The 13,121-nt window shown below is 44.5% G+C and overlaps 1 protein-coding gene across 1 annotated transcript in view; it reads right to left on the bottom strand.

The window, feature by feature from the left end:
* rab8a (RAB8A, member RAS oncogene family) overlaps window positions 1-13,121 on the bottom strand; it is a 33,845-nt gene that overhangs the window by 16,722 nt on the left and 4,002 nt on the right. The window contains exons 3-5 of the mRNA XM_052038118.1: window positions 11,778-11,838; window positions 5,827-5,904; window positions 1,691-1,780 (exon numbers count right to left, since the gene is read on the bottom strand). Coding sequence (XP_051894078.1) covers window positions 1,691-1,780; window positions 5,827-5,904; window positions 11,778-11,838 — 229 coding nt within the window. The remainder of the gene's footprint in view (window positions 1-1,690; window positions 1,781-5,826; window positions 5,905-11,777; window positions 11,839-13,121) is intronic.

Here is a 13,121-nt window from a genome sequence, read left to right as displayed (position 1 = left end):
TTTGTGATATATATTTAAATGACATAGATGTAAATGTGGATGGGTGGGTTTGTAAGTTTGCAGATGATATAAAGATTGGTGGTGTTGTGGATAGTGTAGAAGATTGCAAAGGATACAGCAGGATATCGATCAGTTGCAGATATGGGTGGAGAAATGGCAGATGGAGTTCAATCCAGCCAAATGTGAGGCGTTGTACTTTGGGAGATCAGCTATAAAGGGACAGTACACTGTTAATGGCAGGCCCCTTAACAGAGACGATGTACAGAGGGATCTTGTGGTCCAAGTCCATAGCTCCCAGAAAGTGGCTGCAGTTTGATAGTGCGGTAAAGGCGGCAAATGGCATGCTTGCCTTCATTAGTCGAGGCATTGAGTTCAAGAGTCAGGAAGTTATGTTGCAACTTTATAAAACTCTGAGTAGGCTGCATCTGGAGTATTACATTCAGTTCTGGTCACCCCATTATAGGATCGATGTGGAGGTTGTGGAGAGGGTGCAGAGAGGTTTACCTGGATGCTGCCTGGATTAGAGGGCATGAGCTATAAGGAGAGGTTGGATAAACTTGGTTTGTTTTCTCTGGAGCAATGGAGGGTGAGGGGGGACCTGATACAAGTTTATAAGATCATGATAAGCACAGATAGGGTAGACAGCAGGCATCTTTCTCCCCCAAGGTCCTAACGTCTAATACAAGATGGCATGCATTTAAGGTGAAAGGGGGTAAGTTCAAAGGAGATGTGCTGGTTAATTTTTTTTTAAATCGCAGAGTGGTGGGTGCCTGGAATGCACTGCGAAGGGTGGTAGTGGAGGCAAATACAATAGAGGTGTTTAAGAGGCTCTTATTGGCATTGATTTATTATTGTCACTTGTACAGGGGTCCAGTGAAAAACTTGTCTTGCAAACCGATTGTACAGATAGGCATGTGAATGTGCAGAGAAGGGAGGGCTATGGACATTGTGTAGGCAGAAGGGATTTGTTTAGTTAGGAATTTAATTACTAGTTTAATATTAGTTTGCTGCAACATTGTGGGCCAAAGGGCCTGTTCCTGTGCTGTACTGTTCTGTGTTCTGCTGTTTAATCGATTGATACCAGTTGCTGGGGAGTGGGGAATGGGACTGATGGGATTGCTCTGAGAACCAGCAAACACACAATGGGCTAAACGGCCGCCTTCCGTATTGTAAGAAAATACGAGAAATACAAGTCCCTGGTTGGTTCCAGGTGTAAGTGGCAGTTTAAGACAAATGGAGATGAGCAGTCAGGTGCAAAGGCTGCAAAGTCAACCAAGGTACAGCTCAGACAAGGGCAGGAGGTTGGTACTGCAGCCCACTGATCAACCGTAACATGCTTATTATTTATGGCAAGTATCGTTGACAAATGGGACTGGTTAAAATAAAGTAAAAATAAAGAATAGCACATGGTATTCTGCTATGAAATAAAACAAATTGATAATTTACTCCTGGTCTTGACTGAAGGATACAGGAGACATTCGGGGAAAGCTACAAGATTCAAATCATGTGAGCAGGTTTGCACCACCCTCGGATATCCAGGTTGTCAAATATTTCTCAACATGGGCAAAACATTAAACAAGATATTCAAACTTGCTCATAGGACCACTGAACACATTATCACGGAGAATATTTAAAAGCAAAGCCCCAGCTTCCCATAACAAGGCAGCAGTGGCAGTTCCAGGGCTCATACCTTCTCTCCACGTTCTTTGCTGACTTGTCGTTTCTCGTTTACATCACACTTGTTCCCAAGGATCATTTTCTCTACATCTGCTGAGGCATGCTAAGATACAAAGCACAGCAAAGAACCCAAATTCATGGCTGAATTGACTGTACTTTCTGACATCCCACACAATCCAACCCACAACCCCCCCCCCTCCACCCAATGACACCCATTACCCCACAGTATCTATTTTATCCATAAGTTCATACTTGACTCCAAAGAATTTTGTGAAAGTTTCAGGGCCCAAGTTATTAGTTTTTGCAAATGGGATCTTGACAAACTACTTATCTAAATAAAAACATCTGAACGTGGAATCCCAACTACAAAATTCAACTTTTCTGAATCCTTTGAAGGTTTTGCCATAAGAGAACTGTTTACCATAACCCATGAAACACCATTCAAACTTGTCATTAGGTTTTCAAACTTTCCCATGAGAAAGGAGGGATTCACAGGTTAACATTGAAAGTATCCCAATGTGGTACCCGAAGTCATCATGCAAACCTGACACGTTAACCTTGTCAGCACATCTAAATGTGGAATCCCAACTACAAAATTCAACTTTTCTGAATCCTTTGAAGAAGCAGAACAGAGTTTACAGCAAGATGGCACTTGTCAGTCACCAGGTTGCTGCAGTTTCACAAGCAAAGGGCGATTTGCAGACATGCATTAACACTGTAACCTGTTTAGTCAGAGTAATACAGCAAGGAAACATGCCTTTCACCTATCGAGTCCAAGCCAACCATCAAATATCCAAACCTACGCTGAACCATTTTATTCATCCTGCATCCCTACAGATTCTACCACTCACTAGGGACAATACATGGCGGACAATTAATCTACCAACTGTACATTTATGGGATGTGGGAGGCAAATGGAGCAAACCCACTGTCACAGGGAGAACATGCAAACTCCACACAGACAGCACCGGAGGTCAAGATTGAACCCAGCTCACTGGAACTGTTAAGGCAGCAGATCTACAAGCTGTGCCTCCCCTTAATACAGACATTGTGCAGATTGTTTATGTCAATTGAAAATCAGTTTAAGTTGCTGCTTTGAATAGGTGCTCTATCCCAGACTGCACAGGTAGCCTGAGCAACACCAAGTGTTACGTGCTGTGAATACAAAGAAATCTGGGACAAAGAAACACTTATGGCCGCCATTTCTGAATTAGTTACCAGGAAAGTGACCTGGTAAAGTAGATTTGAAGGGCCTTGGTTAGACCGTACAGTATTGGTTGTACTTATGGCCGTTAATAAGTTGGAAGCAGTTTAGAAAAGGTTTACTAATCTTATACCTGGAAGGGGTGGGTCACCTTTGACAACTAGGCTTGTATCTGCTGGACTTTAGAAGACTAAGTGGTGTTGAATGATATACGCAATCCTGATTGATCTTAAAGTGGACATGGAGAAGATGTTTCCTCTTGTGGGAGCATCTAGAGCAGGGGATCACCATTTAAAAATGATGGGTCACCCATTTAACACACAATTGAGGCAAAATACTTTCTCAGGATCAGGAGGGCTTGGAACTCCCTTCCTCAAGGGGTTGTGGAAACAGTCTTTGAATATTTTTAAGGGAGGGGAGATGGACACTTGGTAATCAAGAATGTGAAAAAGATCCCATGGGTAGGTGGAATGAAGAAATTAGGTTACAAATCAGATCAGCCATAATCTTCTTATAAGGCAGAGCAGCACTGAAGGGCTGAATGGCCTGCTCTTGCTCCATATGTTCATATCTACATTCTTAGAGAGTTGGTACAGACTTGATTCTGTGCTAGAACCATTCTAAAAATACTTTGGAAGAGTGTTTCCCAAAGTAACATATTTAAATGTGACAAGCAACATGCACAAAACAAGGTCCCACAAATAAGAAAGATGTCAAAGCAGAAAGTTTTAATTGTCTTGTTTGCCTGGACATTGGGAAAACTTGTTCTCATTTATCAAAGATTCCGTGTGCTCATTTAGTCACAGATTTTTACAGCATAGAAACAGGCCCTTCGGCCTAACTCATCCATCCTAACTGAGGTGCTTTCCGAAGCGAGTCCCATTTGCCTGTGTTTGGCCCATGTCCCTCTAAACCTTCCCTATCGATGAACCTGCCCAAATTTCTTTTCAACATTGTAACTGTACCCACCTCTACCACTTCCTCTGGCAGCTCATTCCATATACCCACCAACCTCTGAGAGAAAAATTTGCTCTTTGGGTCCCCTTTAAGTCTTTCCCCTACCATCTCAAACCAATGACCCCTAGTTTCAGACTCCCCTACCCTACCCTGGGCAAAAGACAGTGACCATCCACCTTACCAAAACTCCTTATGATTTTAGATACCTCCACAAGGTCACCCCTCAACCTCCTTTACTCTGAGGACAGTCCCAGCCTATCCTGTCTCTCCTCATGATTCAAGCCCTCCAATCCCAGCAACATCCCAGTGATGTTGCACCCTGCACCCTCGATAGTTTAATCAATCCCTTCTATAGTGTGATGACCAGAACTGCACACAGTGCTCCAGATGTGGTTTCATCCAGGGCTTGTACAGCTAGAACATGATTTCTCAACACCTGTACCCAACAGCCTGTCTGTTGAAGGCAAACATGCCATATGCCTTCTTCACCAGCTTGTCTACCCCGTTACAACTTTCAGGGAACTATGAACTGGGTCCCTCTGTCCTACAATGTTCCCCAGGGCCCTGTCATTTACTGTGCAAGTCCCGCCTTGGATCAACTGAGCAAAATGCAACACTTTGCATTTTTTTTTTGAGTTGCATTCCTTTACCCACTTTCCTAATTGACTGAGATCCTGGTGTAACCTTCAACAACCTTCTTCACTGTTCACCACACCACCAATTTTGGTGTCATCTGCAAACAACAGGATACAGACCAGTTACAGTCACGAGTAGAGAAATGGAATTTAATCTGGGCAAGTGTGAGGTGCTGCACTTCGAGAGATCAAATGTAAAGGGACAGGACACAGTTAATGGCAGGACCCTTAACAGTGGTGATGTACAGCGGGATCTTGGGGTCCAAATCCATAGCTCCCTGAAAGTACAATGCAAGTGGATAGAGTGGTAAAGGCGGTGTATGACATGCTTTCATTGCTAGGGGCACAGAGTACTTCAGGAAGTCACATTGCAGTTATATAAAACTTTGCTTTGGCTGCACTTCTTTGCATGCAGTTCTGGTCGCCCCATTACAGGAAGGATGTGGAGGCCTTGGACAGGATTTAGAGGAGGTTTACTAGGATGCTACCTGGATTAGAGGGCATGAGCTAATACGATGGACTCGTAACCTCACAGTCTACCTTGTTATGACCTTGCACCTTATTGTCTACTTGCACTGCACTCTCTCTCTAACTGTTAAACCTTACACAGTCTATTGTTTTACCTTGTACTACCTCAGTGCATTGCTGTAATAAAGTGATCGCTATAAATGGTATGCAAGACAAGTTTTCACCATACAGTAGTGTTTTCACTGTTCACGGTACATGGTAAACCAATTTACCATTGTGCAGGCAGAAGGTATTAGTTTGGCTAGGCATTTAATTAGTTCTGCATAAAATCGTAGGCCAAAGAGCCTGTTCCTGTGCTGTTCTATGTTTACATGAACATGCAGGGAATGGAGGGATACAGACCATGTGAAGGAAGAGGGGATTAGTTTAGTTTGGCATCATGGTTAGCACAAGCATTGTGGGCCGAAGGGCCTGTTCCTGTTCTGTACCACGTTCTAACTCATGAATCATGCCACCAACATTCTCATCCAAATCACTATATCTACGACAAACAACAGGGGACCCAGCACCAATCCCTGCAGCATACCACTGGTCACAGGCTTCCAATCTGAAAAACAACCTCCACCCTCACCACAACCCGTCACCGACTGTCTGCCAAACCACTCTTGTATCCAGTTGGCTCCATTTGGTATTGTTTAACACTGACCGAGGAGGCAGTCACAGTTTTATATCGGATCTGAGAGCAAGTACTGCGCTAGTGAAGCATGTAAAGGATTACGTTCTTCCAAATGAAAGGAAGTAAAGCCACGACTTCAGAGGCAAATGCATAAACCTTCAGCCAAGACAAGGTGTCAACTGGAAGCTGAATCGGTTGCCAAAACATACCTCCTCGATATTCCGGATCCAATTCTTGATATTATCAAAGGATTTTTCATTGGTGATGTCGTACACTAACATAATACCCTGCCATGGAAACAAAGTGAGAAACTCGTCACTACATGAAGAACCACAAACTTTAATGCACATCGTGGCCCCATATCAACAAACTATGTGACTGTCAAGTAGTGTGCTGCAGATAGAATAAACTTAGATCTCCAGAATGCATTTGATTAAGGCGCTGCATCAAAGGGAATTGCAGAAAATTAAAGCTCATGGTGTGGTCGGCAACAGACTGGTGTGGATATGATTGACTGGCCAAAGCAGGCAGACAGTGGGCATAAATAGGTCTCTCTCTGGTTTACCTATACTCATTGCGTAGGAGAATGAGAGGTGATCTTATTGAAACATGCAAGACTGAGAGGGATTGACAAGGCGGATGCTGAGATGTTTCCCCCAGAGGGGATTTCCAAAGTAGGGGCCATTATTTCCTCACATAAGCAGTCAGGTGAGGAACATTTTCTCTCTGGGGGGTTGTGACTGGAAAAGCGATGAAGGTAGTGCAGCAGACATGGACTTCAATAAATTTTTGGGCTTTTTACAAGGTCCCGCATGGTAGGTGGATCCAGAACGTTAAGGCACAAGAGTTCTGAGGCACGTTGGTGAACTGGATCCAAACTCAGCTCGTTGTTAGGAGGCCAAGGGGAGTGGTGGGTAGGTGTTTTTCTAACTGGGAGTCTGTAGCAAGTGGTGTATGGTTGGGACTGGTGCTAGGTTATTTGTTGCATATATAACTGAGTTGGATGAACCATAGAACCATATAGCACAAAACAGGCCCTTCGGCCCACCATGTTGTGCCGTCCATCAAACCACCCTCACACTACCTAACCCCTTCCTCCCGCATATCCCCCCATCCCACACTCCTCCATATGCCTATCCAACAAGCTCTTGAACCTGTTCAATGTATCTGCCTCCACCACCACCCCAGGCAGTGCATTCCATGCACCAACCACTCTCTGGGTGAAAAACCTCCCCGACATCTCCCCTGAACCTCCCACCCATAAACTTAACGCCATGCCCTCCCGTCTTGAGCATTGGTGCCCTGGGAAGGAGGCGCTGACTGTCTACTCTATCTATTCCTCTCAGTATTTTATATACCTCTATCATGTCTCCTCTCATCCTCCTCCTTTCCAGTGAATAAAGCCCTAGCACCTTAAGCCTCTCCTCATATTCAATACTCTCTAATCCAGGCAGCATCCTGGTAAATCTCCTCTGCACCTTTCTATGTGTAGATTCATCCTTTCCCTCAGAAATTCTTCCAGTGGCATCCCGACCACTAACATTGGATTCACCGGCCTGTGATTAGCAGGGTTTCCCTGCCGACCTTCTTGTACCATATTTACAGTGAAGGAGATGTACAGCACAGACACAGGCCCACCTCCTCAATGCCGAACATGTCTATCTACAACAATCCTATTTGCATGTATTAATTCCATATCCCTCTATGCCTCATCCAAATGCCTCTTAAAAGCTGTTACTGTTCCTGCCTGCACCACCTCCTCTGGCAGCTCATTCCTGATATCAACTACTCTGTGCGAAAGATTTACCCCACGGATCCCCTTTGAACCTCCTCCCTCTCGCCTTAAACCCACGTCCTCCAGGTTTAGACACCCCTCCCATGGGAAACGGATACTGGCTATCTACCTGGTCATGCCTGTCATAATTTTATGTACCTCTATTCTGTCACCTGTCAGCTTCCTTCGCTCTAGGGAAAACAAAACCCAGCCTATCCGATCTTTCCTTATAATTCAAGCCCTCCAATGCAGGCAATGTCTCATCAATCTTTTCTGCACCCTCTTTAGCTTAATCATACCTTTCCTGCAGCATGGTGACCAGAACTGCACGCAGTTCTCCAAGTGTGACCTAACCAACATTTCGTACAACTCGGCAGCCCGACTCTTGTACCCAATGCCTTGCCAATAAAGACAGGCATGGATATATCATCCTTACCACCCTGAGTATCTGTTGCCATTCTCAGAGAACTATGTACTGGTACCTCAGGGTCTCTGCTCAACAACACTCCCCATGGCCCTGCCATTCACTGTGTGTATCCTGCCTTGGTTTAGCTTCTCCAAATGCATCACTTTGCACTTATCAGAGTTAAATTCTCCTTGTCTACTTTCCCAGTTAATCAATATCCTTAAATGTCCAGTTAAGACAGAAGTGAAGTACTGTTTTGTTCTCCAAGGCTCTTGAGTCATAGAAACATAGAAAACCTACAACACAATTCAGGCCCTTCGGCTCACAAAACTGTGCCAAACATGTCCCTACCCTAGAAATTACTAGGCTTACCCATAGCCCTCTATTTTTCTCAGCTCCATGTACCTATCCAAAAGTCTCTTAAAAGACCCTATCGTTTCCGCCTCCACCACCGTTGCCGGCAGCCCATTCCACACACTCACCACTGAGTAAAAAACTTACCCCTGACATCTCCTCTATACCTACTCCCCAACACTTTAAACCTGTGTCCTCTTGTGGCCACCATTTCAGCCCTAGGGAAAGGCCTCTGACTATCTACCCGATCAATGCCTCTCATCATCTTATATACCCCTATCAGGTCCCCCCTCATCCTCCGTCGCTCCAAGGAGAAAAGGCCGAGTTCCCTCAACCTGCTTTCATAAGGCATGCTCTGCATTCCAGGCAGCATCCTTGTAAATCTCCTCTGCACCATCTCTATGGCTTCCACAACTTTCCTGTAGTGAGGCGACCAGAACTGAGCACAGTACTCCAAGTGGGGCCTGGCCAGGGTCCTGTATAGCTGCAACAATACCTCTCGGCTCCAAAATTCAATTCCCCGATTGATGAAGGACAATACACCATATGCCTTCTTAACCATAGAGTCAACCTGTGCAGCTGCTTTGAGCGTCCTCTGGACTCAGACCCCAAGATCCCTCTGATTCTCCACACTGCCAAGAGTCCTACCATTAATACTATACTCTGCCATCATATTTGACCTACCACTATGAACCACTGCACCTTATCTGGGTTGAACTGCATCTGCCACTTCTCAGCCCAACTCTGCATCCTATCTATGCCCTGCTGTAACCTCCGAGAGCCCTCCAAACTATCCACAACACATCCATCCTTTGTGTCATCTGCAAACTTACTAACCCATCCCTCCACTTCCTCATCCAGGTCGTTTATAAAAGTCACAAAGAGTAAGGGTCCCAGAACAGATCCCTGAGGTACACCACTGGTCACTGCCCTCCATGCAGAATACGACCCTTCAACAACCACTCTCTGCCTTCTGTGGGCCAGCCAGTTCTGGATGCACACTGCAATGTCCCCTTGGATCCCATGCCTCCTTACTTTCTCAATAAGCCTTGCATGGGGTATCTTATCAAATGCCTTGCTGGAATCCATATACACTACATCTACTGCTCTCCCTTCATCGATGTGTTTAGTCACATCCTCAAAAAATTCAATCAGGCTCTTAAGACAGGACCTGCCCTTAACAAAGCCATGCTGACTATTCCTAATCATATTATACCTCTCCAAATGTTCATAAATCCTGCCTCTCAGGATCTTCTCCATCAGCTTACCAACCACTGAAGTAAGACTCACTGGTCTATAATTTCCTGGGCTATCTCTACTCCATTTCTGAATAAGGGAACAACATCTGCAATCTGCCAATCTTCTGGAACCTCTCCCGTCTCCATTGATGATGCAAAGATCATTGTCAGAGGCTCCGCAATCTCCTCCCTTGCCTCCCACAGCAGCCTGGGGTACATCTCATCCAGTCCCGGCGACTTATCCAACTTGATGCTTTCCAAAAGTTCCAGCACATCCTCTTTCCTAATACCCACATGCTCAAGCTTTTCAACCTGCTGCAAGTCCTCACAACAATCACCCAGATCTTTTTCCATAATAAATACTTTACATCAGTATTCATTAAGTACTTTCGCTATTTTCTCCAGATCCATACACACTTTCCCACTGCTGCACTTGATAGGCCCTTTTCTTTCGCATCTTATCCTCTTGCTCTTCACATACTTGTAGAATGCCTTGGGGTTTTCCTTAATCCTGCCCGCCAAGGCCTTCTCATGTCCCCTTCTGGCTCTCCTAATTTCCTTCTTAAACTCCTTCTTGTTAGCCTTATACTCTTCCAGATCTCTAACATTACCTAGCTCTCTGTACCTTTTGTAAGCTTTTCTTCTCCTTTTAACTAGATTTATTATAGTGTTCATACGCCACGGTTCTTGTATCCTCTCATGACTCCCGTCTCATTGGAACATGCCTATGTAGAACTCCACCCAAATACCCCCTGAATGTTTGCCACATTTCTTCTGTACTTTTCCTTGAGAACATCTGTTCCCAATTTAAGCTTCAATTTCCTGCCTGAGAGCCTCATAATTCCCTCTACTCCAAGTAAACAACTTTCTAGTCTGTCTGTTCCTATCCCTCTGCAGTGCTATCGTAAAGGAAATAGAATTATGATCACTATCACCAAAATGCTCTCCCACTGAGAGGTTGATTTCCCAATACCAAATCCAGCACAGCCTCTCCTCTTGTAGGCTTATCTACATATTGTGTCAAGAATCCTTCCTGAACACACTTAAACTCCAACCCATCTGCACCCCTTGCTGTATGGAGATGTCACTCAATATTTGGCAAATTAAAATCTCCCATCACAACAACTGTTATTCTCACACCTTTCTAGGATCTGTTTCCCTATCCTCGATATCCCTGTTACTATTGGGCGGCCTATAAAAAACACCCAGTAAAGTTATTGACCCCTTCCTGTTCCTAACCTCCACCCAGAGACTCCTTGGACAATCCCTCCATGATGTCCATCTCTGATCAACAGTGCCACTCCCCCACCTCTTTTGTCTCCCTCCCTGTCCTTTCTGAAACATCTAAAACCCGGCACTTGAAGTAACCATTCCAGTCCCTGAGCCATCCAAGTCTCTGTAATGGCCACCATATCGTAGCTCTAATTATTTATTCAAGCTCTAAGCTCATTCGCTCAAGTTGCGTTAAAATAGACACATCTCAAACCAACCTGATCACATCCCTTCTCTATCACCTGCCTATCCTCCCCCTCGTACCTACTACAAGCTTTCTCTATTTGAAAGCTAAAGACCTCTTCCCCAGTCTCTCCAGTTCGGATCCCATCCCCCAACAATTCTAGTTTAAACTCCCCCCAGTGGCCTTAGCAAACCTCCCTACCAGCATATTGGTCCCCTTGGGATTCAAGTCTTTGGAACTTTCTTCCTCAAAGGGCACTGGAATCAGAGTCTTTAAACATTTTTAAGGCAGGCGTAGAGAAATGCTGGATTAGCACTTGGATGAGAGGTTACTGTGGGTCAATGTGGGGTTCAAGGTTACCAGCAGTTCAACCAGGGTCTTATTGTGACAGAGCAGCACTGAGGGTCAAATGATTTGTATGTTCTTATGATAAAATCAGTCAGAAAGACTGAGACAAGAAGAAATTTCTTCAGACAAGACAGTAGTGAACCTAATCAAGAGGACTATGGAGCCTTAGTTGCTGAGTATATTTAAAAGGGAGATTACTTATTTTTCATTATTAAAGGAATTGAGGGAAACACAGTTAGTGCAGGAAAGTGGCTTCAAGATTAGAGATCAGCCATAATCTTACTGGTAAAATGGCTGAGTAGAGATAAGGAGCAGAATGGCCTTCTCCTGTTTCTACACAGATCGAAGACCCAGAATCTTCAGCCTCCTGGTATCTATACCCACACCACCACTTGCACTCCCTCATGCACAGCTCAAGTAACTTACAGTCTAAGTCTGAACATAAAACTCGTCATTTTTGCACCATGGAGCCCTGTTCCTCATTCCAGGAAATGGTAGATCATTGTATGCACTGCGTATATTTTTGCTGCATCTCTTACTCAGGAGAGTTAATGTATGAAGCTGATGTAATATGGACATCTTACCATGGCCCCTCGGTAGTACGCCGTGGTGATCGTCCGAAACCGTTCCTGGCCAGCTGTGTCCCTAGGACATTCCAACAGGTTTAATTAGAATCAGATGCACTTCACTTGCTGTTATGCTTCATCATGTTTATTTCATAACTTTCTCTTGTGCGAACCAAAAAAAACCATTGCTCCGTTTGAGCATCAAACACCTCGTTGATTAAACCATCACCTGGGCCTATATTACCACAACACAATCATGCAAGGTGTGTTGTGGCACAGCACTGCTTCCCCATGTAAGGACTGCATATAACCAACACTTATGGGATGGATGCTTTCTGGTTGCTCCAAGGAACCAAATGCACCATACAAGAAAAACGTTGAGCATAATTCCTATTGAGACTACTTTAAACAAACTAATAAATGATAATGAAATTTGCTAAGTGCCACCAATGAAATCCTACTGTACAAGTGGCAGGACATCACAAACACAAGGTGTCTTTATAGTTAAGTTGTGATCCAGTTTTAATACCAACCGACCAGAGATGAAGCTGGTGAAATGAAGACTAAGAGAGACGAGATGCTCTTCCCCACACAAGGTGGCTTAGGGTTATGGTTTAAATTTATGACAATGGTTTGAACGGGTAAACTCAAAGAGAGATCAAAACAATCCCCAAGTGCAAGGTCATGGACTCACATGGATTGGCTCAGCCATCACGCATACGTTTACGCTCTCACTCTCCCAGATTCCACCATTCAACTACCACAGCCGCCAATTAACCTATCGATCAGCATGTGATATGGGAGGAAACTCACACAGTCAGAGAACGTGCAAACTGCACACAGATAGCACCCGAGGTTGGGAACAAATCTGGTCCCAATAAATCCAGTCGAGAATTCAGCAGAAACTTGATATCAATGCTGAGCCTGAAATCTGTGGGTGCAGCCATGTCTAGTTAGGTTCACCCTACCAGGTCAGACACTCCTACAGCAGAGCAGCCCTTCCAAGTTCCATTAATGAGCCAGCTAGCTGAACAAACAGAATACCATTAACACAAAGTCAGCTGTGAAGCATCAACTTAGTTCCAATGTTGCATTGACAGGCTTGTTCATGTAACATTGTCACAGTAACATCAAGGTGAGGAGTTTAGCGATGCAGTTATACATCAAATCAAGAAAATTGAGCATCCAAAGAGAGTGACCGGATGTAGTGCTGTGAAGTAAACCCATCATTGTTCTGACTCTTATGTGCTTCTAAGTTCTCGTCTCACTACACTTTTATGCAAACCATGCTGTTTCTTTGGGAAAACAGGACTTGTTGGCAGGTTCCTAAGTGTAAAACTCTTCATAGGGCTTTGTCTGCTG

The sequence above is a fragment of the Pristis pectinata genome, chromosome 24 (genome assembly GCF_009764475.1).
Source record: "Pristis pectinata isolate sPriPec2 chromosome 24, sPriPec2.1.pri, whole genome shotgun sequence".
NCBI classification, from domain to species: Eukaryota; Metazoa; Chordata; class Chondrichthyes; order Rhinopristiformes; family Pristidae; genus Pristis; species Pristis pectinata.
The sequence above is the reverse complement of the archived record's forward strand: the minus strand, read 5'-3'. Positions and strand labels throughout refer to the sequence as shown.